We start from the raw sequence: 23,693 nt of genomic DNA on the forward strand, positions 1-23,693 counted from the left end.
AGAGTTCTGCTGTTTTAAATGCGGGAAGCCAGGACACCGTGCAGCACAATGCAAAGGTGAAATTGTAAATGAACCAATGAAATCAGCAAATCTCGTTAATGAAAGCAATTCAATCGAAACGATGTCGAGTACATTCACGCCTTCTGGATTAGAACTGAAGAATATAGTTTGGTGGTGCAGTGATTTGGAAAGGCTTAGTCGATACTGGAGCTGATCTATGTCTTATGCAAAAACGCGTATATCAGAAGTTAAGAATAAGAGAATTGTCTGGCCCTGGTAAATCTTTGAATGGTATAGGTGATGGTCAGATTTTGACATTTGGAAGCTGCGTAGTATAAGTAAAAATAGACGATATAAAGATAAATATCGAATTTCATGTAGTACCAGACGAGGATATCGTTTTCGAGGTCATTCTTGGCCGAACAATTCTAAAGTGTGTCGATTTAGTAGTGACTGAAGGTGGAACCATATTAAAATCTAAAGTATCCGTTGAAAGTAGTTCTTGCTCAACAGCGCTAAGTGAGTTCAAAAACATGTGTATGCTTAGTTTGGATCAAGATGGTGAGACAATAGACTTAGAGTTGCCACACTTGACTAAATCACAACAAGAAGACGTGAGACGAATAGTAGATTCTTATCATCCGATAAAAAAGCCAAGCTCCCCGATTGAGATGAATACCAAGAGTGGAAAGAGAGAAGGGTTTTTGTACTCGATTGATAAAGGTGATAGACCGTTATGTACTTATTATATTGATCACGTGGGGCCAATGGAGTCGACTAACAAACGTTATAACCACATTCTGGTCGTGGTAGATGCTTTTTCAAAGTTTGTATGGCTATACCCAACTCGTAGTACAGGTGTTGACGAAGTTATTTCATGTTTAGAAAGGCAAGCTTCTGTGTTTGGAAACCCTGAGCGAATAGTATCAGATAGAGGAACGGCGTATACCTCGCACATCTTTAAAGATTATTGTCAAAAGCAAAAAATTGTGCACATGCAAATAGCTACCGGTGTACCTCGCGGGAATGGTCAGGTAGAAAGAATGCATAAGATAGTCGTACCAATGCTTTCCAAGTTAAGTCACGATTGTCCTGGAGGCTGGTACAAGTATCTCGCGAGAGTCCAGCAAGTAATTAATAACACGGCACCAAGAAGTACTAAAGTGTCTCCTTTTAGAATCCTAACAGGCCTGGAGACGCGTTTGCCTGACGATCTCGAATTGAAGAAATTAATTGATCAAAGCTTAATCGATGACTTAAACGATGAGCGATCTGAAGTACGGAATCGAGCTCGAGAAAATATATAGAAGTTACAGGAAGAAAACAAAAGAACTTACAATCTGAGGAGGAAGGCAGAAACTCAATACAATGTTAATGATTTAGTAGCTATTAGACGCACCCAATATGGCACAGGTTTAAAATTGAAAGGGAAGTATTTAGGACCGTATAAGATACTAGAAAAGAAAGATCACGGCAGATATGAGGTGGAAAGGGTAGGAATCGGAGAAGTACCACGTAGAACAACAACAGTAGTGGAGTATATGAAAATGTGGGACTCCTTCGGGTCGAAGGACTTGTCAGGAGGGCCGAATGTGGGATTCGTAAAAGTTGCAACACCCCTGGCAGATGAACCGTAGGGAATCGGAGTAAACGTTAGCTTTTGAACTAGATCACGAATCGTTCTTAGAAGAAGAAGAGTCGTTATGCAGTCGTCGACCAGCAGAGTCGTGAGGCAGCCGTCAAGCAGCTAAGACGTACAACAGAATCAAGTGTCGCTAAGTAAAAATGCCGAATAAGATAAAGAAGAACAGAAGTGAAATAGAGATCACAAGAAGTGAAAAGATCATGAACACGTACAATTAATTAAATAACCTAAGTGTAACTAAAATTAATCTCTATAATAAAATACAATATAATATAATATAATTTTGTAGACATTTGTTGTAAAACTCGTTATAGTTTAAAGTTAAAAGGAAATCGTTAAATTGACTTTTAATTTACTCAATAAATGTAAAATTCTACATACATATTTACATATGTATGTATTTGCGTATATGTATTTGAGGGCAATTTAAGAAGAAACAAATGTAAACTTATAAAATTATTCGACTAAGAAAAAGAAAAGCATTGTGTGCCATTCATTCAAGCTCGCACCTTCACAATAAAATATGCATATTTTATAAAAACGAAATATGTATGAAAAAAAAAAAAAATAACATCGAAGAGGTTTCGAACCTCCCCTACACTCTAACATAACTTGCGTCGCCTTTAGCGCACTCGTTACTGCTTTGCTTCATCAGCCAGTTGCTGAAATAGAATAGCTTAATAACAGAGCGTCATCTAAAAAAAATACTATAACGGCTAGAAAATCCAGAAATCAATCGAAATTCTAAGAATGAGCGAAAAGGCGCGCTTCTGCTGTACGCATAGAATACACGATGAGTGTGTGCACATGTATAGGAAAATCGCGCTGATCTGCTGCTAGCTTGAAGCCGGTATCCAATATATGGATATAAATATATAATAAAAATCAAAATTGTATAAATTATATATTTAATTTGAAGATTCTAGCTGTAATGATAGCAGTAGCTATCGATTATTTCCCAATTTTAATGGGATCATGCCCTGTTTTTTATTGCGCACTAGACTTGAAAATTGCACTATATACTCTGGTTGACAGATTTGAGCTGTAAATGAGTATTCTGCAATCGGTATTGCAATGGGTCTATCTTCATCAAACCTTGAAATGTGTATATCTGTAGAAGCGCAAGTCTCTAAGTCTGGAATATCAAGGATTTTTTATTTTAACGAATAATTTGAAACACTGTGAATTTTGATGGAGTACAAAAGATTCTATCAGTTGAGAGACTTCCGAGTATGTGCTTTGCTTTCTCGACGGCTATCGATGCCTCTTACGCAAGAAAAACGATCATTTCCAGAAATACACGTTTCGACAAATTCGATTATTTGTGGTGATTGAAGCTTCTCAGCAACTAAAAGCGCTCTTTTCAAAGCGTCACTTATACCTTCCGTTTTATTTAAAGATGCATTGGACTTCACAGTGATAATAATGCTCAAGAAACTCCATATATTACTGTTGCATAGCTCTGCTTCTAAGAATAAATAGCGTTATAAGTTAAATCGTTGAAACAAAACATTATTCAAACCCTGCAAGGCCTTGCGAGCAACAAAACAACACTCGTCATAGTGATTGGACTGAAGATGAATGCATGCAATTTGATGAAGTAAATACGCTTTTTCAATCGAATATTTAGAAAATACTATGCGTTTCTCCAAGCGAGATATCAGTCGTCTGTTGAAAAAAAAAAATACATTTAATTGCTTACCAAAATAACAAAACTTACTTGGATTTTATAATTGTGGGGTCCACTGACTCCTGATCTTGATGTGTGGATCGATCTCCGAAAACAAATGTGTTTATTTCTTTAACTTTATGCGGGTTATAATGTAATAATTGCAGAACTGGGTTTTTTTCACCAATTCGAAAGTTTTTAGGTACAACATACTGTTCGGATAAAGCTAAGCCCAAAGTATTATAGACATCATTAATAAACTCTATCTTCCATGGCATAATTCGATTTGTTTTCAGTACTGTGTAATCTCCCATTACCTCCTCGATATAATTTGAAAGCCTCTGAAACAAAAAAATTTTAATTATTATTGCATATTCATTTGCGGTAATTCGGTTGCATTAGAAAGTACGTATTTTCATTTTAATATCCCGAATCCATTAACAAGTAAGAAACTCTAGTCGAGACTGCTCCACTACGAGATCCCCTGAACCCTTCGAGCAATAGCTGTTTCAATCATTTTTCGCGTCTTTCTGCTTACACAAGACACACGCACCTACAAACACAGACACACACACACGCATACACACAAGCATACACACACACATATACACGCACATATAAACAAACACATCATACACACACATCATACACACACACGCACACACACAGAGATACACACGCACTGAATTATTGGGTGGGGGGTAAATTTTGACAAAAACCAAAATTTTATAAAATACATATAAGTCTACATTTAAAATTTGGAAATTCTAGCTCTAAAGATTTAGGAGATATAATTACATAACTAGCTTTCGATAAGGTTTTTAATCGATAATCAAATATCGGGAGTAGTTATCGATATTTAGCGAAAAACTCGATATGCGCGTGATATGCACGGACCTAGGAAAAAAAATTTCAAGTCTCTAGCTTTTATATCTTCTGAAATCGACGCGTTCATACATACGGACGGACGGACAGACGGACGGACAGACAGACGGACAGGACCAAATCGACTTATATACATTTTAGACAATTTCGGTTTTTCCCATTGTACGCAGAGTTTCGATAGCATGTGTATATAGTATATTTGTTTTTTTTTTCGCGTGACCTTTAAGTAACTTACCGTCAAATTTTTTTGGTACCGAAGACGTGTAATAGTTTGTAAAACAGAAATCATGTTTCGTCGTGTTTGATACTGTATTCGATTGAGAAGAGCCTCTCTGAACTTAAGTAACCGATCTTTGTTAGAATACTTTTTGTACCGCACGTAATACATTGGTGATCGAGCTTGTATAATTTTCTTGATTTGTTGAATATAATTGATTACATTAATAGACTTTTAAGTCATTAATATTAAAACATACCAAAAACTTCTTGACGACTTCGTATTGTTTAGCCACCATCGTACCCAGAAAATCTTTGGACATTTTGCACTGGTCCAGAAGTAAACTTGGATTGCTGAGACCGTTACGCATGTAAAAGGAATCTTGATTAAATTTGCCCAATTTGAATATATGTATGTATTATAAATGAGAAATCCCGAATTGTTTCCTTCTGTATGTTGCATACTTTTAACAAAATCATTATACCCTGATTACAAAATCATTATACCCGGATTGTTATTCAACAAGCTCTAACTGTAAGATGAACAATATAAAATCTTATACATTATTATATTAAGGGATTTTAACATTATAGCTATATTGTAAACAAACTTAATCTGCGTGTGCTTTACACGGACCCGCAAAAAAAAAATTAAAAAAAAAAAAATATATATATATATATAATACAGACTGTCCCTACAGATACAATTAACAGATTTAAGGAAATGATATCTCATATTCAACAGGTTTGCGTTTAAGCACAGGATGGCAACAAAGAGTCATGTTCTTACATGTTTTGTCTCGGTATGATGAAAATGTTCAAACCGCTACAGTTTACAATGTACATTGAATTTTTTTTTAGTAAATTTCAATGTACCAAATAAATTTTACATAACACATTAAATTGAAGAAAAAACTTACTTTTTTAAGTTCTTCAAAAAAAGAATGTCTATCCATGATTTGTCAATATATACTTGGTAGCAAATATCAAAAGCACGTTTTCGTCTTGCTATTTCTAGTGGGCTCAGTAGTTCCTCCTAAGAATACAAATAGATATATATATATACAAATATATATACATATATATCATATGTTTTCTTTTCACTAACTTTGCATTCAGGAATGCTTAATATATCGCATTTATTTTGTTCCTTTAGGATTTTCCACAAAGGGCGATTGTCAACCTTAAATTTTTCGTTAAGTAAGTCTTTCACGTGGGACATCATGCGTTCATTCTCCAATATAAATGGGCTTAAGCCATCCCCGCAGGCATCTTTTATATTTTCATCAACCTATTAATAACAATCTTGTATCAACTGACAAAAATCCTTGATTGGTACATACCACAATCAATCGGTCTTCAAAAGCCTTGGTCTTGTTACCAGTGAATACACGTTTGTTATTATGAAGTTCAGCTTTAGCTTTTTCAAACTGGTTTAACTCATATAATGCATCGCAAACTTCCAAATTAATTGGAGCATTCACCACAGACTTCAATCTTAAAATTCCTTAAAATTATCAAATATCAGATTCAGATTAATTGAAAGTTACACGATTTTCACCAAAATTAAATATATTAAGTCTAGCGGAGACTAAACATCTGATCGCTCCGAGGAACTAATAGTTTGATAATTGACATAAGAAAACAAGTAAGAAAGCTCTAGTCGAGACTGCCCAACTACGAGATCCCCTGAACCCTTCGAGCAATAGCTATTTCAATCATTTTTCGCGTATTTCTGCTTACACAAGACACACAAACACACACGGAGGAGTTGCGTTTTCGTGGAGTGCGGTCGATGTTATTGTGATCCATCGTTGACTATAGCTTGTTCCGAGTTTTTCCCTGCGAAAGTGGAAATATCTAAAGAAAACGTGTATGCTGTGGGCGCAACGTACCCAGCGACCTCGAAAGCTACCAGAGACTTACTGCGCGGCGGTTCGTGAAATACCCCGGTGGTAGAATCCAGTGCTGCAAGAGAGGGGGGCAATAGCGTCATTGTTTTGGCGTCAAAGCTTTTCTCTTTCCTTTTTTTTTCAAGCGCGAAAAGTTTTGTCGCTAGGCGTCACACTTGCGCAATTGATAAAAATCAGGTGCATTCACTCTAACAGTTGTTAGTAGTGCTGGAAATTGCAGCGGACAATCAGCTGCTCACTAACTTTGGTGAGTTGCTAAGTCTTAGCAAAGACAGCAACCTAACATCTGGAGTGAAGACGCAGTTACTAAAAGTAGTGCATACTTTCGGGCTCTTGCTGTAGTTAAGCTGAGTTTAAGATACTGCGGTCTGTAAACTCAAATTTTAGTATTTTAGTAGCCATTGCCCACTACAGGCTTCACGTCGTTGTAGTCGGAGCAAAAAATGGATGCCAGGATGGAGGACGAGCTGCAAGCTTTCGCGCGTCGTTCCTCGTTGCAGCGATCACCGCAGCAACAACACAGGGCGCTGCCGCAGCCGTCGACCTTTAATCAATCCCCAGTGGCTGAGTGCCAGGCACCCAACTCACTAAAAGAAGCGTTAGCCCAAATAGGAGTTACGCTAGAGGGCTTGACTGCCTTATTTGGGGGTCAGCGGCATATTAATGCCCTAATGAGAGAGGAGCTGGCTACGCTGGTCAATCTCCATAAGACGGCCGAAAAGCTCTGCAACCGACCGGTTAAAAACTGCGAGGTGCAGACCATGCCGCTCCAGAAAGTAGTGGAGAAAGCGAGTACTAGTGTGATCACAGGTAGCAATACGCCCAAGGGGTCGAGGGAAGTTGCCACCGATCAGAGGAAAACACCCTCAAAAAAGCCGAGGCCCAATAAAGGCGCAGGAACCCAATGCCAATGGCTCTACGGGCTACAGCAGAAAGTTCAAATCAGGCAGGTTGACAGACAAACCCGAACAGCTGGACAGTCGTTAAAGGACGCAAGCCCATGCAAAAACGACCCAGAAGTGACGCAATCGCGATTTCAGGCGTGGGTGGTTGCAGCTATGCGGACATGCTTCGTGTAGTCAAGACCGACCCAAATCTAAAGCATCTGAGCGGCGACGTTCAAGACATTAGGAAGACAGCTAAAGGGGACCTTTTGTTGCAACTGAGCAGAAAGCCGGAGCATAGTGCTGAGGCCCTTCACAAAGCTGTAGGCAAGGCCTTGGGTGACCGAGCGGAAGTTAAGACACTTACCGAATCGGCTCAAATTGAGATTCGTGACCTAGATGAGTTAGCGAGCAAAGAGGAGATCTTGGAGTCAATTAGGGCAGAGTTGAAGGATAGCTCACTCCCCATTGAGGATATCAAGTCGCTTCGACCGGCTTTTGGTGGACAGCAAAGAGCTACAGTTGCTCTTCCAATTGGAAAAGCCAACACTCTGCTCTAGCCGTCCAAAATCAGAATTGGATAGGTTGTATGCCATATCCGCGCCGTGGATCAGCCTAAACGCTGTTTCAAGTGCCTTGATTACGGTCATATGGCAGCAAACTGCGGCAGCGACTGTGTCTGTTTCAGGTGTGGAGAGATGGGTCACAGTGCAAAAGCATGCACTAAGCCACCAAAATGTAGCCTCTGCATCCGGAAAGGTGAAAAGCAGACGGACCACTCAGCAGGCAGCTTCAAGTGCCAATTCTACCGCAAGGCTGCTCATAAAATGAAATGTTAAGGTTCCTTCAGCTTAACTTAAATCATTGTGTTGCTGCCCAAGATCTTCTAGAGCAGACCATAAGGGAAAAATGTATAGACGTAGCATTTCTCAGTGAGCCTCACCACTGTAGAACCAGCTGCCCTAGGACATGGGCAACAGATGCTAATGGCAAAGCGGTGTTGTGGGTATGTGGCAACACAACGAATGTTCTTTCGAATGTTAAGTCATTTAATGGGTTCGTACGTGGCCAATGCAGTAGCCTATGCGGTAGGCTCTACAGCTGCTACCTGGCCCCCAGCATGCTAGGGGTGTGAGGATGCTAGGGGTCGGAAGGCCATAATAGCAGGAGATTTTAACTCATGGGCGTTAGAATGGGGTAGCCACACAACAAATGCCAGAGGCCGTATCTTACTGGAGATTTTCGCGACACTAGATGTAGCACTGCTCAACACTGGCCACGAGCTCACCTTCAGTCGGGCTGGATACGGATCTGTAATTGACATTACTTTTGTCCCTTCATCCCTCGTTCGGGAAGCAACATGGAGCCACTGCGATAACTATACGGGCAGCGATCATACGGCACTTCTGTTCACAATAGGTGAGCCACCTGCCAGGGCGTCAACCTTGTGGAGGGAATCGTATCGGCTGGATCCATTTGATCCCGCGGCTTTTTCAGAGGCCATTCAGTCTCTGGGCACAATTGGTAATTCTGAGGCCAGAGCATGCCAAATGGTGGCCCAAATACAGCAGTTCACGCGACAATAAGAGCCTACGTATTGGTGGAATGCACAAATAGGTGACATTCGGCGCAAATGCATCCAGGCGAGAAGAAACTATCAACGGGCTCGGGGTAGGTCTACGTTTTTCGAAAAACAATTAGCTTACCAGGCAGCCAGAAGACAGTTGAAGAAGGCCATTCGGGCAAGCAAAAGAGAATGCTTTCTAGAGTTGTGCGACTCAGCCGAATATGACCCTTGGGGCCGGGCATATAAGACAGTAGTTAAAAGAGCAGACGCAGGTAAACAGGTGCAGCCGACGGATCGTCTGGAGCTTAAATCGATTGTGGAAACGCTCTTTCCCCTCTTGCCCCTCGAGCTAGCCCTCGCCTTGCTCCCTAGTACCTTCGCCGAATTATTCAACGAATGCTTAATAGAAGAGACGTTCCCTGAAAAATGGAAGACCCAGAACCTGGTATTGCTACCCAAGGCTGGCAAACCACCAGACGAGCCATCTTCATACAGACCGATCTGCCTCTTAGACACCATAGGAAAGGTGTTTGAGAAATTGATCTATCACCAAATCAATTTGGATTCCGGAAGGCCCGGTCAACAACGGATGCTCTAGAAAAAGTTGTTGTCTGGCAACTTCCACCATCCAAGGCACCAGATGGAGGCACGGGACGAAGCAATACTGCATCATCGCGACCCTGGACGTTAAGAACGCCTTCAACACAGCTAGTTGGGATATGATACTGAATGCGCTGTCACAATATCCTGCAGTATGTCCACTTTATCAAATGTTCACTGTACCCAGTAACATACATATATACATATACAAAGAATGTCACAAATACATTGTTACAATTAAACTGCAATATTCATAAATAACTCGCAGTCACAACATAAGAGGTAACATGATCACTCTCAAGTGCATGTGCCTTAACAGAGCGCGAGTACTAACTCCGCTGAGTCGGCATACTTTACATGCGCGACTGTTTCGTAAACAAGTGGACACATTACCCTCTCTCCGTCTGCGACTCTCGCCAGACCCTTAAGCTAACACATAAACACTTATACCTAAGTATATATGTATATGTACGAAGCCGCTCCGCTGCTTGCGTAACCGGCAGCGCAGCTATGCGGCTCTAACCATAAGAATATATAATCAATAAAGAACATTCGTCGAAAAAGTCAAAAGAGGCACTGACGTGCCATCGTATAAATTCTTTTTATATTAAAACTGCGGCAATTCCTCATCAACATGGTGACCGTGACCAGTCCTTTTAAGGACTAACCTGATCAACAAAGCAACTTAACGAAACAACAAATGCAAAGGAAATTAACAAACCGACAAACAACATGCAATCAATTCACAGCCAGCAACATTATGCAAAAACTTTCTGTGTTTCGTTGAAATTGGAGAAATTGGAGCTAAGGCAAAACTAACCACAACGGGAACAACAACGTCCAAAACAAAGCGAAGCAGCATCAGGCAATAGCATCAGGAAAAACTGGCTAAATACTGAGTGAGTAGAGGCTCTGAGCAATGCCTAAAACTAGGCGCAGTGGAGTTGAAAGAAGGCTTTAAAATAAAAAAGCCGATCTCCTCAAACTGCTATTTGCCACCAACGCAAAAATAAGTTGGGAAACAGACAATAAACTACAAGCTGAAATCGACAATATCGAGTTGATTCAGCAACAATATAAAAGCTCATCCTCTACAAATGAAGAAATAATTAAGAAAATAAAAACTATTAATGAAATAAAATTCCAAGCAGTGCCACTAAAGAAAGATATTAAAACAAAACCTGACGATAAATGCCCTGCTGACTGCGTTGGACCATTGGAGACGCCTCACTGCGTTTATATGTAACAACCTGTGCGAGTACCAGCACCGGCGCCCCAACAGCCTGACCAAGGACCATAGAGCCGGCAGCGCTACATAGAGCGCGCAACATACTTCTAAATCTAAAAAAGTACTTCTAAATCTAAAAATTTGTTAAGCTAAGAATTATATTAAGTCTAAATAAATGCAATGTCAAGAAATGTTTGTAATACTGAACGATAATTGCGTTGCTCGTGATAGAGTATGGTCTGAAAGCCATACGAAACATTAGCCAGGAGATCACTGCGTTGATCGCATAGGAAAATTATAATACAAAAAAATATATATAAATGAACTAAGTATACCAAAATTAAGAAAACCCAAATTGAAACAAAAAAAAAACAAGTAATTGAGAAACCCAAAACTTGATTATGAATTGAAAAAAAAACAAGTAAGAAAACTCTAGTCGAGACTACTCGACTACGAGATCCCCTGAACCCTTGGAGCAATAGCTATTTCAATAATTTTTCGCGTCTTACAGCTTACACAAGAAACACGCACACACACACACACGCACACACGCACACACAGGCATACATACACATACACATACATACATACACACATACACACACACACACACACACACATACACAAACAATTACATACATATACACACACACAAGCATAAACACGCATGGGCGGCAGTGAGCGCTTACTATGAGAACTTTATTGCTTAATAACTTTTTTGTGGACGTACGATCATCATGAAACTTTCAGATTATGATTATGACATGGATATGCATGTAATTGCCAAAGCACAAGTCTCTAGTATTTGAAATACGCTTTTTACAAAAGTGAGGGCGAGGGGGTGAATTTAGAGGTGGGGGGTAAATTTTAACAAAAACCGAAATTGTATAAATTGCATATAGGCATACATTAAAAATTTGGAGACTCTAGCAATAAAGGTGTAGAAGATATAATTTTATAACTGGTTTTCGATAAGGTTTTTATCGATAAAAAAAGATCGGGATGAGTTATCGATTTTTAATGATAAACTTGATATGCGCGCTGTAATTACGAACATTTAAAAAAAAATTTGAAGTCTCTAGCTCTTATATCTTCTGAAATCGACGCGTTCATACATACGGACAGACGGACAGACGGACGGACGGACAGACGGACAGACGGACAGACAGACGGACAGGGCCAAATCAACTCAGCTCGTCGCCCTGATCAAGAATATATATACTTTATGGGGTCTGCCACGGCTCCTTCTGCCTGTTACATACATTTCAACAAAACCATTATACCCTGATTTCCCATTGAAAATGGGTTCAGGGTATAAAAAAAAAAAAAAAATAAATATATAAGAAATACATTTTAACAAGAATTATTATATTATCGTTTCATACTTCTATGCGAAGTATCAGTAAATTCGAAGAAATAGAATCTGAGGATTTTGTCGAATTAAGAATAGCAACCCAAAATGGGACTCATAGACACAAAGATAGTGGATTCCACTGCAAACGTAATTAACAAAATTGAGACAAATAATATTGATTCTAAAATAACAAATATATTGCTGTTTATAATCGTCATAATTATGAGTGCATATGTAATTTATAAAGCATACTTGCTACACAACAAATGTATTACAAAGAGGGCCTTAAGCCAAGCTAATGATCTAGACAAGATCTAAATAAATGCACAGACGGTCTAAACAAGAATACATTTAAAAAAAAAAAAGAAACTTTTATATATCGAGAGCTCACTGTGCTCACCACTATGTCAAGTATATACTCTCTATATACCAATAATTGTTTACACTAGAAGGCAACGACACTTACTCATTATTGCATAAACTTATTCATATTCAAGTGCAGTTCAAGTACACCAAAATATGACACACTAAGAGTGTATCGAACCCCAAACAAGCCGACGCAGCATGAATACCATGCAGTGACCGCTTGCAGAATATATGTATGTGCATAACACGCTTTACTCCAATAGCTTACTTTTCACTTCTTATATATAAGCTACCTATGTTAGTATTACATATTACATATATACAACAGGCAGCGCTGCCACTGAAGCCAGCGACACCCCAGGTTAAGTTATACTTAAATGTGTATCAAAAGAACAGAAAGAACAGAACAATAAAGTCGTCGGAAGCGATAGCTACAGTCGCTCCTATCAACGAAAACAAATCCCGTGCGTTTCCCTTCCTTACAATATGTCTTAAAATCGGTTCTAGTAATAAAAGCTCAAACTCAAAACACAAATATTTTTCAACATATAAGAAATAACTAAAATGTTAAACGCATATATTAGAGACATATGTCAGCAAGTCCTCAACAGAGAGCCAGAATTCCTAGTGAGATCACTAAATGTGCTTCAACAGCACAAAGAATTTATAACCGTATATGAATTCTCAGGAGAGTATATGGAAACGTTCGGTGGTGTTACAGGTCCATTAGGGTCTGACCCAAATCGAGCAAGGTCTTCTCTTAACGACAACCGTTCCGTATTTACAGGCTAAAATAGTAATTGAATATAGCCCCATTCTAGGACAATCCGAAAAAGTTATGGTGCGATTGCATCGCTAATAAGCTGTTCAATCCTAAGAATGGAATGGGAAAAATTCAGCCTCCATATACGTGAAATAAAAGAAAAGTTTAGCAAGTCTTATAAATGTGTTACACAGAAAAGGACAATACAAAAAAAAAACGTTAAATAAGCATGCGAAAATTCTCATTGATTCATTCAACGACGCACGAACGTTAGTAAATGACAATAGAGAAATAATTGGCAAATCAAATTGGACAAAGATTTCAAAACTATTGATCAAACTACGTTCGAACCTTATAAACGTAAAAGAAAACAAGTAAGAAAGCTCTAGTCGAGACTGCTCGACTACGAGATCCCCTGAACCCTTGGAGCAATAGATATTTCAATACTTTTTCGCGACTTTCAGCTTACCCAAGAAACACGCACACACACACACACGCACGTACGCACACACAGGCATACATACACAAACGCATACACACACACACATACACACACACATACACAAACACATACACACACAAGCAACCACGCATAAACACGCATGGGCTGCAGTGTGCGCTTACTATGAGAACTTAATTGTTTAATAACTTTTTTTATGGACGTACGACCTTCATGAAACTTTTAGATTATGATTATAACATGAATATGCATGTAATTGCCAAAGCACAAGTCTCTAGTATTTGAAATACGCTTTTTACAAAAGTGAGGGTGAGGGGGTGAATTTAGAGGTGGGGGGTAAATTTTAACAAAAACCGAAATTGTATAAATTGCATATAAGCATACATTGAAAATTTGGAGACTCTAGCAATAAAGGTGTAGAAGATATAATTTTATAACTGGGTTTCGATAAGGTTTTTTATCGATAAAAAAAGATCGAAATGAGTTATCGATTTTTAATGATAAACTTGATATGCGCGCTGTAATTACGGACATTTTAAAAAAAATTTGAAGTCTCTAGCTCTTATATCTTCTGAAATCGACGCGTTCATACATACGGACAGACGGACAGACGGACAGACGGACAGACAGACGGACAGGGCCAAATCAACTCAGCTCGTCACCCTGATCAAGAATATATATACTTTGTGGGGTCTGCCACGCCTCCTTCTGCCTGTTACATACATTTCAACAAAACCATTATACCCTGATTTCCCATTGAAAATGGGTTCAGGGTATAAAAATATAAGCTAGATATATTCATACCAACCGTCTTGAATACACCTCTAGCTATATTCACTGGCAAAGAACAATCATCGACAGACATAGAATCAGTTGATGAAAATTCCGATTCTGAATCCGAAACTCAGATAAAAGAAAAAGATCTAAACGATCTAACAATACCAGCCCTATTTACATTATTGGAACCCGATAATGAACTAGAAGAAGATTCAGACATAGACTCTAATACAAGTAATATAAAGTCCAAGATGAAACATATATAAAGGCAATAATAAAGAAACTTCAATATACTATAGTTGGTGAAACATCCGACGTAGTAAAGGCCAAACTATCAAGAACTATACAAAAAAGAACAAGTAAGAAAGCTCTAGTTGAGACTACTCGACTACGAGATCCCCTGAACCCTTGGAGTAATAGCTATTTCAATAATTTTGCGCGTCTTTCAGCTTACACAAGAAACACGCACACACACACACACACACACGCACGCACGCACGCACACACAGGCATACATACACATACACACACATACATACACACATACACACACACACACACACATACACAAACAATTACATACATATACACACACAAGCATAAACACGCATGGCCGGCAGTGAGCGCTTACTATGAGAACTTAATTGCTTAATAACTTTTTTGTGGACGTACGATCTTCATGAAACTTTCAGATTATGATTATGACATGGATATGCATGTAATTGCCAAAGCACAAGTCTCTAGTATTTGAAATACGCTTTTTACAAAAGTGAGGGTGAGGGGGTGAATTTAAGGGTGGGGGGTAAATTTTAACAAAAACCGAAATTGTATAAATTGCATATAAGCATACATTAAAAATTTGGAGACTCTAGCAATAAAGGTGTAGAAGATATAATTTTATAACTGGTTTTCGATAAGGTTTTTTATCGATAAAAAATATCGAGATGAGTTATCGATTTTTAATGATAAACTTGATATGCGCGCTGTAATTACGGACATTTAAAAAAAAATTTGAAGTCTCTAGCTCTTATATCTTCTGAAATCGACGCGTTCATACATACGGACAGACGGACAGACGGACAGACGGACGGACGGACAGACGGACAGACGGACAGACAGACGGACAGGGCCAAATCAACTCAGCTCGTCGCCCTGATCAAGAATATATATACTTTGTGGGGTCTGCCACGCCTCCTTCTGCCTGTTACATACATTTCAACAAAACCATTATACCCTGATTTCCCATTGAAAATGGGTTCAGGGTATAAAAACGGCCGAAAAATTCACGACCGAAATAGACAATTTACGAAGGCTTCTTGAGGCTTCGTATATTGATGAAGGTTTACCAGCAGAACATGCTGATGAATTCAGTACCATGGAAGCCATTGACGCAATGATTAAAAATTGCGAACAAGGTAAACTAAAAACAATCCCTGAGGCTGGAAACTTCAAAACAATGAATGAGGCCATAGCCAAATATGTACAATGTAGTACAGAAATGACCGGAAATCCCAACACGGTGTTCTACACCCAAAGGGGTCGAGGTAATTTCAATAACAGAGGTCGTGGTCGAGGCAATGGCCGCGGTTATACAACTACCAAAATAACAACAATCAAAATAACAACTTTAGAGGAAACAATAGAGGGAATTACAATAATAGAAGTAATAGAGGAGACAATAGAGGAAATAACCAGCAGAACAGCGGTTATAACCGGATCAATAACAACAATAATAATAATGTTAGGGTGGCCCAAAATACTTCAGGAAACTCCCAACCTTTAGAAAATCAGCAGTAAAGATATCAGAAATTCACGCTATCAATCTCAGCGAAAATATATATGTAAAATTCACAAACGTTAGTACAGGAAACGAATTAGTCTTTTTAGTCGACACCGGCGCAGACATCTCAATATTAAAAGAAAATTCGGATGTTTATCAAAACATCCAAACAAACAATATAATTAACATACAAGGAATAAGTAAGGAAGTTACTAAATCCAAAGGATTTACTTCTATAGAAATACAAGCCTCAAAATATAAATTTCCACACGATTTTCACATCGTGAACACAAACTTCGCTATTCCATGTGATGGAATACTAGGAATCGATTTTATAAAGAAATATAACTGCCTATTGGATTTCAATCCTACTGAAGACTGGCTAATAATTAGACCAAACAATTTAAAATATCCCATTTATGTTCAAATAATATACAGTTCTGGCAACAACTCCATAATTCTGCCAGCAAGATCTCAAGTAGTCAGAAACATTAAAATAAACTCAGAAGAAGAAAGAATACTTATTCCAAATCAAGAAATTCAACATGGTGTTTACATAGCAAATACCATAGTAAATTCTCAAAACGCATTCTTAAGAATGCTCAATACAACTAACGAAGACCAATTAATTAGCATAAATAGCTTAAAACAAGAACCACTTTCGAACTACGAAGTAGTTACAACTCCAGAAAAAAGAGAAAAAATTGTACTAAGTCAGCTATCAAAAATTTTTTCGCCATTATTCCATAAACAGCTAACGTCACTGTGCGTACAATATAGCGATGTGTTCGGCTTAGAAACCGAACCAATGACCACAAATAATTTCTATAAACAAAAACTGAGATTGAAAGATGATGAAGCGATATATATAAAAAATTATAGAAATCCTCATAGCCAAAAAGAAGAAATTCAGAAACAAGTCCAAAAACTAATTGACGACAAAATAGTCGAACCGTCCGTATCCCCCTATAATAGCCCTTTGTTATTAGTGCCCAAGAAAACACTTCCAAATTCTGAAAAGAATAAATGGCGATTAGTAATTGACTATCGTCAGATCAATAAAAAATTGTTGTCCGATAAATTTCCACTCCCTAGAATTGATGATATTTTAGATCAACTAGGTAGAGCGAAATTCTTTTCATGCCTAGATTTAATGTCAGGCTTTCACCAAATAGACCTCGAAGAAAGATCAAGAGATATTACTTCATTTTCAACAACCAACGGTTCATATCGCTTCACGCGGTTACCATTCGGTTTAAAAATAGCGCCAAATTCGTTTCAGAGAATGGTGACTATAGCATTCTCTGGACTTGAGCCCTCTCAAGCATTCCTTTATATGGATGACTTAATAGTCATTGGTTGCTCCGAAAAACATATGCTCAAAAAATTAACTAATGTTTTTGAGAAATGTAGGCAGCACAACCTAAAGTTACATCCAGAAAAATGTTCATTTTTTATGCATGAAGTCACTTTCTTAGGACATAAATGCACAGATAAAGGAATCTTACCCGACGACAAAAAATACGACGTCATTCAAAATTACCCAGTCCCACATGATGCGGACAGCGCTAGAAGATTTATAGCTTTTTGTAATTACTACAGACGATTCATTAAGAACTTCGCCGACTATTCTCGTCACATAACAAAGTTATGCAAAAAAGATGTCAAATTCGAATGGACGGCAGATTGTCAAAACGCCTTCGAACATCTAAAATCGGCATTAATGAATCCAACACTTCTCCAATACCCAGACTTCAGCAAAGAATTTTGTATTATAACGGATGCCAGTAAGCAAGCTTGTGGAGCAGTCCTGACCCAAAACAAAGATGGACTTCAACTCCCGGTAGCATACGCATCGAGATCTTTTACTAAAGGAGAAAGTAATAAAAGCACAACAGAACAGGAACTAACAGCCATACATTGGGCAATAACGTACTTAATGCCATACATTTATGGTAGACACTTCAATGTCAAAACAGATCACAGGGCACTCATATATCAGTAACTCCAACTATCCAAATTTGAAGCTTCTAGCTATTATACTTTAGAAGATATAAACTTTTGCGGTTTGTCACGCCCCCTTGGGCGGACATATATCCGACAAAGCTTTTCGGTCTTGGGTGATCAGATCGAGTATATATACAATATTTGAGGTCTCTGGCATCAATAGTGTCCAAAATATAGCAGAACATAAAAAACACTATATCTTCAGGTCAGATTTGCCACGCCCCTAATGGGCGTAGACTTATTATTTTGTTTTTAGACTTTATAGAATCATAACATTAGCTGACGTGCAAAATTTCAGCATTCTAGGTTTACAACTTTAGAAGATACGGTTTTATCCGATTTGCCACGCCCCCAATGGGCGTAGATATATCCGCCATAGCTCGTGATTCTGGGTGGTCGACGCGGACATACATACCAAATTTCAGCTTTCTAGCTCTTTAACTAACATGATTTCTGGTATATCGGAAAATGCATTTTCCGATTTGCCACGCCCCTAGTGGGCGGATCGGGAAAATTTTAACACTCTATAAATTGGAGATATACACGAGTATGTGTTCCAAATTTCAAGTCTCTAGCTTCAATAGCTCCGAAATAGATTGCGATCATACGGACAGACGGACGGACGGACGGACGGACAGACGGACAGACGGACAGACGGACAGACAGCAAGACGGACATTGCACAAAACCAATATACTGATTCACTCTCGTGAATGAGTATAAAAATATACAGACAAACAATAAAATTCTGAAAGTCACTACCAGAAATCAAAGTAATCAGTTAAATTCCTGCGCAGGAAAAGAAAAAGAAAAGGAGGTCTTGCAAAAGCAGACTCCAAATGCTTCTAAGCCCAACATATACGAAGTCATTGTAAATCACGAGGTACGAAAAGTAGTGACCTTGCGAATAACAAATTCTCTATGTTTATTAAAACACGGAAAAAGTGTTATCGCAAGAATTGATGTTAGCAATATGTACACCAATGAAACTTTTGACTTAGATCAATTCTTTCAAAGGCTTGAATCAGAAGCCGGTATACTTAATATTAGCAAACTCAAAGTGGCACCGAGCGAAAAGATCTTTGAGATTATCTCAATAGAATCTTTTAAATTAATGGGCAATAAAATATTAAAATCTTTAAGAGTAGCGCTACTCAAGCCGGTGACCCTATTATCAAACGATAATAATAAAGAACAAGTAAGAAAGCTTTAGTCGAGACTACTCGACTACGAGATCCCCTGAACCCTTGGAGTAATAGCTATTTCAATAATTTTTCGCGTCTTTCAGCTTACACAAGAAACACGCACACACACACACACACACACAAACACACACGCACGCACGCACGCACAGACACACACATACACAAACAATTACATACATATACAAACACAAGCATAAACATGCATGGGCGGCAGTGAGCGCTTACTATGAGAACTTAATTGCTTACTAACTTTTTTTGTGGACGTACGATCTTCATGAAACTTTTAGATTATGATTATAACATGGATATGCATGTAATTGCCAAAGCACAAATCTCTAGTATTTGAAATACGCCTTTTACAAAAGTGACGGTGAGGGGGTGAATTTAAGGGTGGGGGGTAAATTTTAACAAAAACCGAAATTGTATAAATTGCATATAAGCATACATTAAAAATTTTGAGACTCTAGCAATAAAGGTGTAGAAGATATAATTTTAAACCTGGTTTTCGATAAGGATTTTTATCGATAAAAAAAGATCGGGATGAGTTATCGATTTTTAATGATAAACTTGATATGCGCGCTGTAATTACGAACATTTTAAAAGAAATTTGAAGTCTCTAGCTCTTATATCTTCTGAAATCGACGCGTTCATACATACGGACAGACGGACAGACGGACAGACAGACGGACAGGGCCAAATCAACTCAGCTCGTCGCCCTGATCAAGAATATATATACTTTGTGGGGTCTGCCACGCCTCCTTCTGCCTGTTACATACATTTCAACAAAACCATTATACCCTGATTTCCCATTGAAAATGGGTTCAGGGTATAAAAAGAAGCAATACTGTTTACGTTCCATGACGACCCAATACAAGGAGGTCATACTGGAATAGCCAGAACGATAGTCAAAATAAAAAGGCATTATCACTGGAATAAAATGACAAAAGATATATCGAATTATATAACAAAATGTGAGAAGTGTCAAAAGTCTAAAACGACTAAACACACAAAGACTCCATTAACTATTACCGAAACTCCATAGAGAGCTTTCGACAGGGTAATTGTTGACACGATCGGTCCTTTACCCAAATCCGAATACAGAAACGAATACGCAGTAGCTTTAATCTGCGATCTAACAAAATATCTTGTAGCAATTCCCATTGAAGACAAAAGTACGAAAACAGTAGCAAAAGCTATATTTGAAAATTTTATTCTGGTATACGGTCCAATGAAGACGTTCATTATGGACATGGGTACAGAATGTAAAAATTCACTAATTGAACACTTATGTAAAGACCTTAAAATTAACAAGTAAGAAGGCTCCAGTCGAGACTGCTCGACTAGGAGATACCCTGAACCCTCCAAGCTGATATTGTAATCATTCTGGACTTATTTTATGCACACATACATACACATGCATCCACACGCATGCATAAGCCTGCGCTCTGCTATCTGCGCAGTAAGCAGCGACTGCGCTTGGGCTGCGCTGCACTGTGGGCAATATTATGAAAATTTATTTGTTAAATAATTTCTTTTGTAGACATACGATCTTAATGAAACATTCAAAACATGATCATATGGTGAATATGTGTGTACATTCTAAAGCACAAGTCTCTAGTACTTGAAACATTTATAAATTGAGGGAGAAGGGGGCGTGGTATCCTAAATCTGTAAATTACAAAATCTTTGTATCGATTAACTTTATATACAACGCAAATTTGAAGACTCCAGGTCTAAAAGTGTTCAAATTAGGCTAAAAAACAAAATCAATTTTTCGATTATTCTCGATAAAAAGGTTATCGGACGATTTATCGAAAAAATAAGCAAACTCGTACTGCGTATGGTACACACGAGTATGCATGCCAAATTTCAGCTCTCTAGCTCTTGTAACTTCTGAGATCGACGTGTTTATGCGTGGGTGCTTGTGTGTGTATGTGTTTGTGTGTGTGCGTATGTGCGTGTTTCTTGTGTAAGCAGAAATTCGCAAAAAATGATTGAAATAGCTATTGTTCGAAGGGTTTAGTGGATCTGGTGGTCGAGCAGTCTCGACTAGAGCTTTCTTACTTGTTTTTACGTGAGAGCATGACCGAAAGCTGACACTGTTATCAAGTCTACTGAGTCTCAATGACAATGCAAAGATCCGCAATAGCAATAGGGAAAATACCGCATTTTTCAAGTATTCGTCAATTTTTCAGTATTTTTATACCCTTAACCCATTTTCAATGGGAGATCGGGGTATAATGGTTTTGTTGAAATGTATGTAACAGGCAGAAGGAGGCGTGGCAGACCCCACAAAGTATATATATTCTTAATCAGGGCGACGAGCTAAGTCGATTTGGCCCTGTCCGTCCGTCCGTCCGTATGTATGAACGCGTCGATCTCAGAAAATATAAGAGCTAGAGAATTGAAATTTTTCCTAGGTACGTGTATATCTCTATATATCGATAACTACTCCCGATATTTTATTATCGATCAAAAACCTTATCGACAGCTAGTTATTTAATTATATCCTCTACACCTTTAGAGCTAGAGCTTGCAAATTTTATATGTAGACTTATATGTATTTTATATAATTTCGATTGTTGTTGTTATTTACCCCCCACCCTTATATCCACCCCCTCACCCTCACATTTGTACAAGGCGTATTTCAAGTACTAGAGACTTGTGCTTTGGAATGTACATACATTTTGATTATGTTCTGAAAGATTGTACGTCTAGAAATTAAATTATTCAACAAATAAATTCTGAAATTGTTTCCAACACTACAGCGCAGCCCAAGCGCAGTCGCTGCTTACTGCGCAGATAGCAGAGCGCGTTCTAATACGTGCGTGTGTGTGTATGTTTGTCGAAAAGAAGTGCAGACTGATTAGAATATCAGATTAGAGGGTTCAGGGTATCTCCTAGTCGAGCAGTCTCGACTAGAGTCTTCTTACTTGTTTTAAAGTGTGTGTTTATGATTTGCTGAGTCATTGAGTGTGAGTAAGGTGGCAAAAATTGACACACTTTCAGTTCTCTGGTCATAATCTAAAAGTTTCGTCTATCGACAAGAAAAGTTATTAAACAATCAAGTTTCCATAGTAAGCCACCGCGTACGTGCGTATGGCTATGTGTGTGCGTGTGTGTGCAAGTGCGAATAATTATTGCAGTTGAAATGTTAATTCTTCCCAGGGTTCAGGGAATCTTCTAATCTCCTAGTCCAGTCTGGACAAGGGCTCACTTGCTTTTTTTTTTCTTGTTCTAAAACATATACATATGTAGTTGATGTGGGTGATATTAAAATGTATGTCGATGTGATAATATAACATTCTTGCTATACTGTAAACAAATATACAAACCTCGCAAAAAACAGGCTGTTTTAAAATATATTTAATCCAACTGTACGCACTTACGTTTAGCTTCAAGGCTGTCTTCAAGAGCACCTAGAGTTTTAGCTGTTTTTCTTTTACTCTGACTTCGATGGTAAAGAGTCATATAATCATCATTAGAAAGTTGTAAAGCTTTATCATAATAGTGCATAGCAATATTCTCTCTGCGTCGTCGTGAATAATATTTTCCCCAATCCTTATAAATTTGCTGCTCAATTTCAGGTGTCCAATCAATTTTTTCCCATATTGGAATTTCTGCTTCCACTCCTTGGGCTTGTGGAACTGAAATTGGTAAAATGGACAGCATGACTTTGCTTTTTTTGTTTATACGATTATTTTATTTATTTTTTTTTTTTTTTTTTATTTATTTATTTATTTTTTTTTTTTTTTTTATTTCAACGTTCATGAACTACTTAACTTACTGAATAAATTTTGTTTTACATTGAACAGAAAATTTCGTTCAAATGACGTTAGTTTAAATGGTTTATAGATTTAAATATTATCTTGTTTTTCATAGCTCATAATCGAGACTACGAGATACCCTGAAGCCTCCAAGCTGATATTCTACTCATTCTGCACTTCTTTTATGCACACATACATATACTTGCATCCACATGCACGTATATAATATAATCACGAGCTCTGCTGACTGCACAGTAAGCAGCGACAGCGCTTGGTCTGCGCTGCAGTGTGGACAATATTATTAGTTATTATTAGTTGAATAATTTCTTTTGTAGACAAACTGTCTTTATGAAACTTTCAGAGCGTGATCATCTGGCTAAAATGTGTTTATATTCCAAAGCACAGCTCTAGTACTTTAAATACATTATTTACAAATTTGGAGCAAACGGGGCGTGGTATCCATCAACTTTATATACACAGTAAATCTTAAGTTTCCAGGTTTAAAAGTGTTCAAATTAGGCTGAAAAAACAATGTCTATTTTTCGATTATTCCCGATAAAAAAAATTTTCGAATAAATAAAGCAAAATCGTAATGCGTATGGTATACA

The 23,693-nt window shown here is 38.0% G+C and overlaps 1 protein-coding gene across 5 annotated transcripts; it reads right to left on the reverse strand.

Moving 5' to 3' along the window:
• Positions 1-2,779: 2,779 nt before the first annotated feature.
• LOC6583608 lies at positions 2,780-23,055 on the reverse strand. Of its 5 annotated transcripts, none has more exons than XM_032731508.2 (9): positions 22,708-23,054; positions 5,759-5,922; positions 5,524-5,706; positions 5,336-5,451; positions 4,676-4,769; positions 4,435-4,611; positions 3,366-3,655; positions 3,168-3,313; positions 2,780-3,107 (listed from the first exon to the last, which is right to left on the reverse strand). In XM_032731508.2, the coding sequence occupies exons 1-9, from the start codon at positions 22,988-22,990 to the stop codon at positions 2,857-2,859; spliced, it is 1,704 nt and encodes a 567-aa protein (XP_032587399.1). In that variant the 5' UTR covers positions 22,991-23,054; the 3' UTR covers positions 2,780-2,856. The 5 variants fall into 5 exon arrangements, with proteins under 5 accessions (XP_032587399.1, XP_032587398.1, XP_002009274.1 ...); XM_032731507.2 differs by having other exon boundaries at positions 2,780-3,110; XM_002009238.4 differs by having other exon boundaries at positions 2,780-3,113.
• Positions 23,056-23,693: the final 638 nt, after the last annotated feature.

Source organism: Drosophila mojavensis, unplaced genomic scaffold (genome assembly GCF_018153725.1).
Source record: "Drosophila mojavensis isolate 15081-1352.22 unplaced genomic scaffold, ASM1815372v1 contig_74, whole genome shotgun sequence".
Taxonomy (NCBI): domain Eukaryota; kingdom Metazoa; phylum Arthropoda; class Insecta; order Diptera; family Drosophilidae; genus Drosophila; species Drosophila mojavensis.

Excerpts from the sequence above, each read along its gene's own strand:
- LOC6583608 (XM_002009238.4), bottom strand. The coding sequence starts at position 22,990 with ATGCTGTCCATTTTACCAATTTCAGTTCCACAAGCCCAAGGAGTGGAA. Across the intron at positions 5,452-5,523 it reads TAAGCATTCCTGAATGCAAA|GAGGAACTACTGAGCCCACT; the intron begins GTTAGTGAAAAG and ends TTGTATTCTTAG. Across the intron at positions 4,612-4,675 it reads AAGTCGTCAAGAAGTTTTTG|AAAATTATACAAGCTCGATC; the intron begins GTATGTTTTAAT and ends CAACAAATCAAG.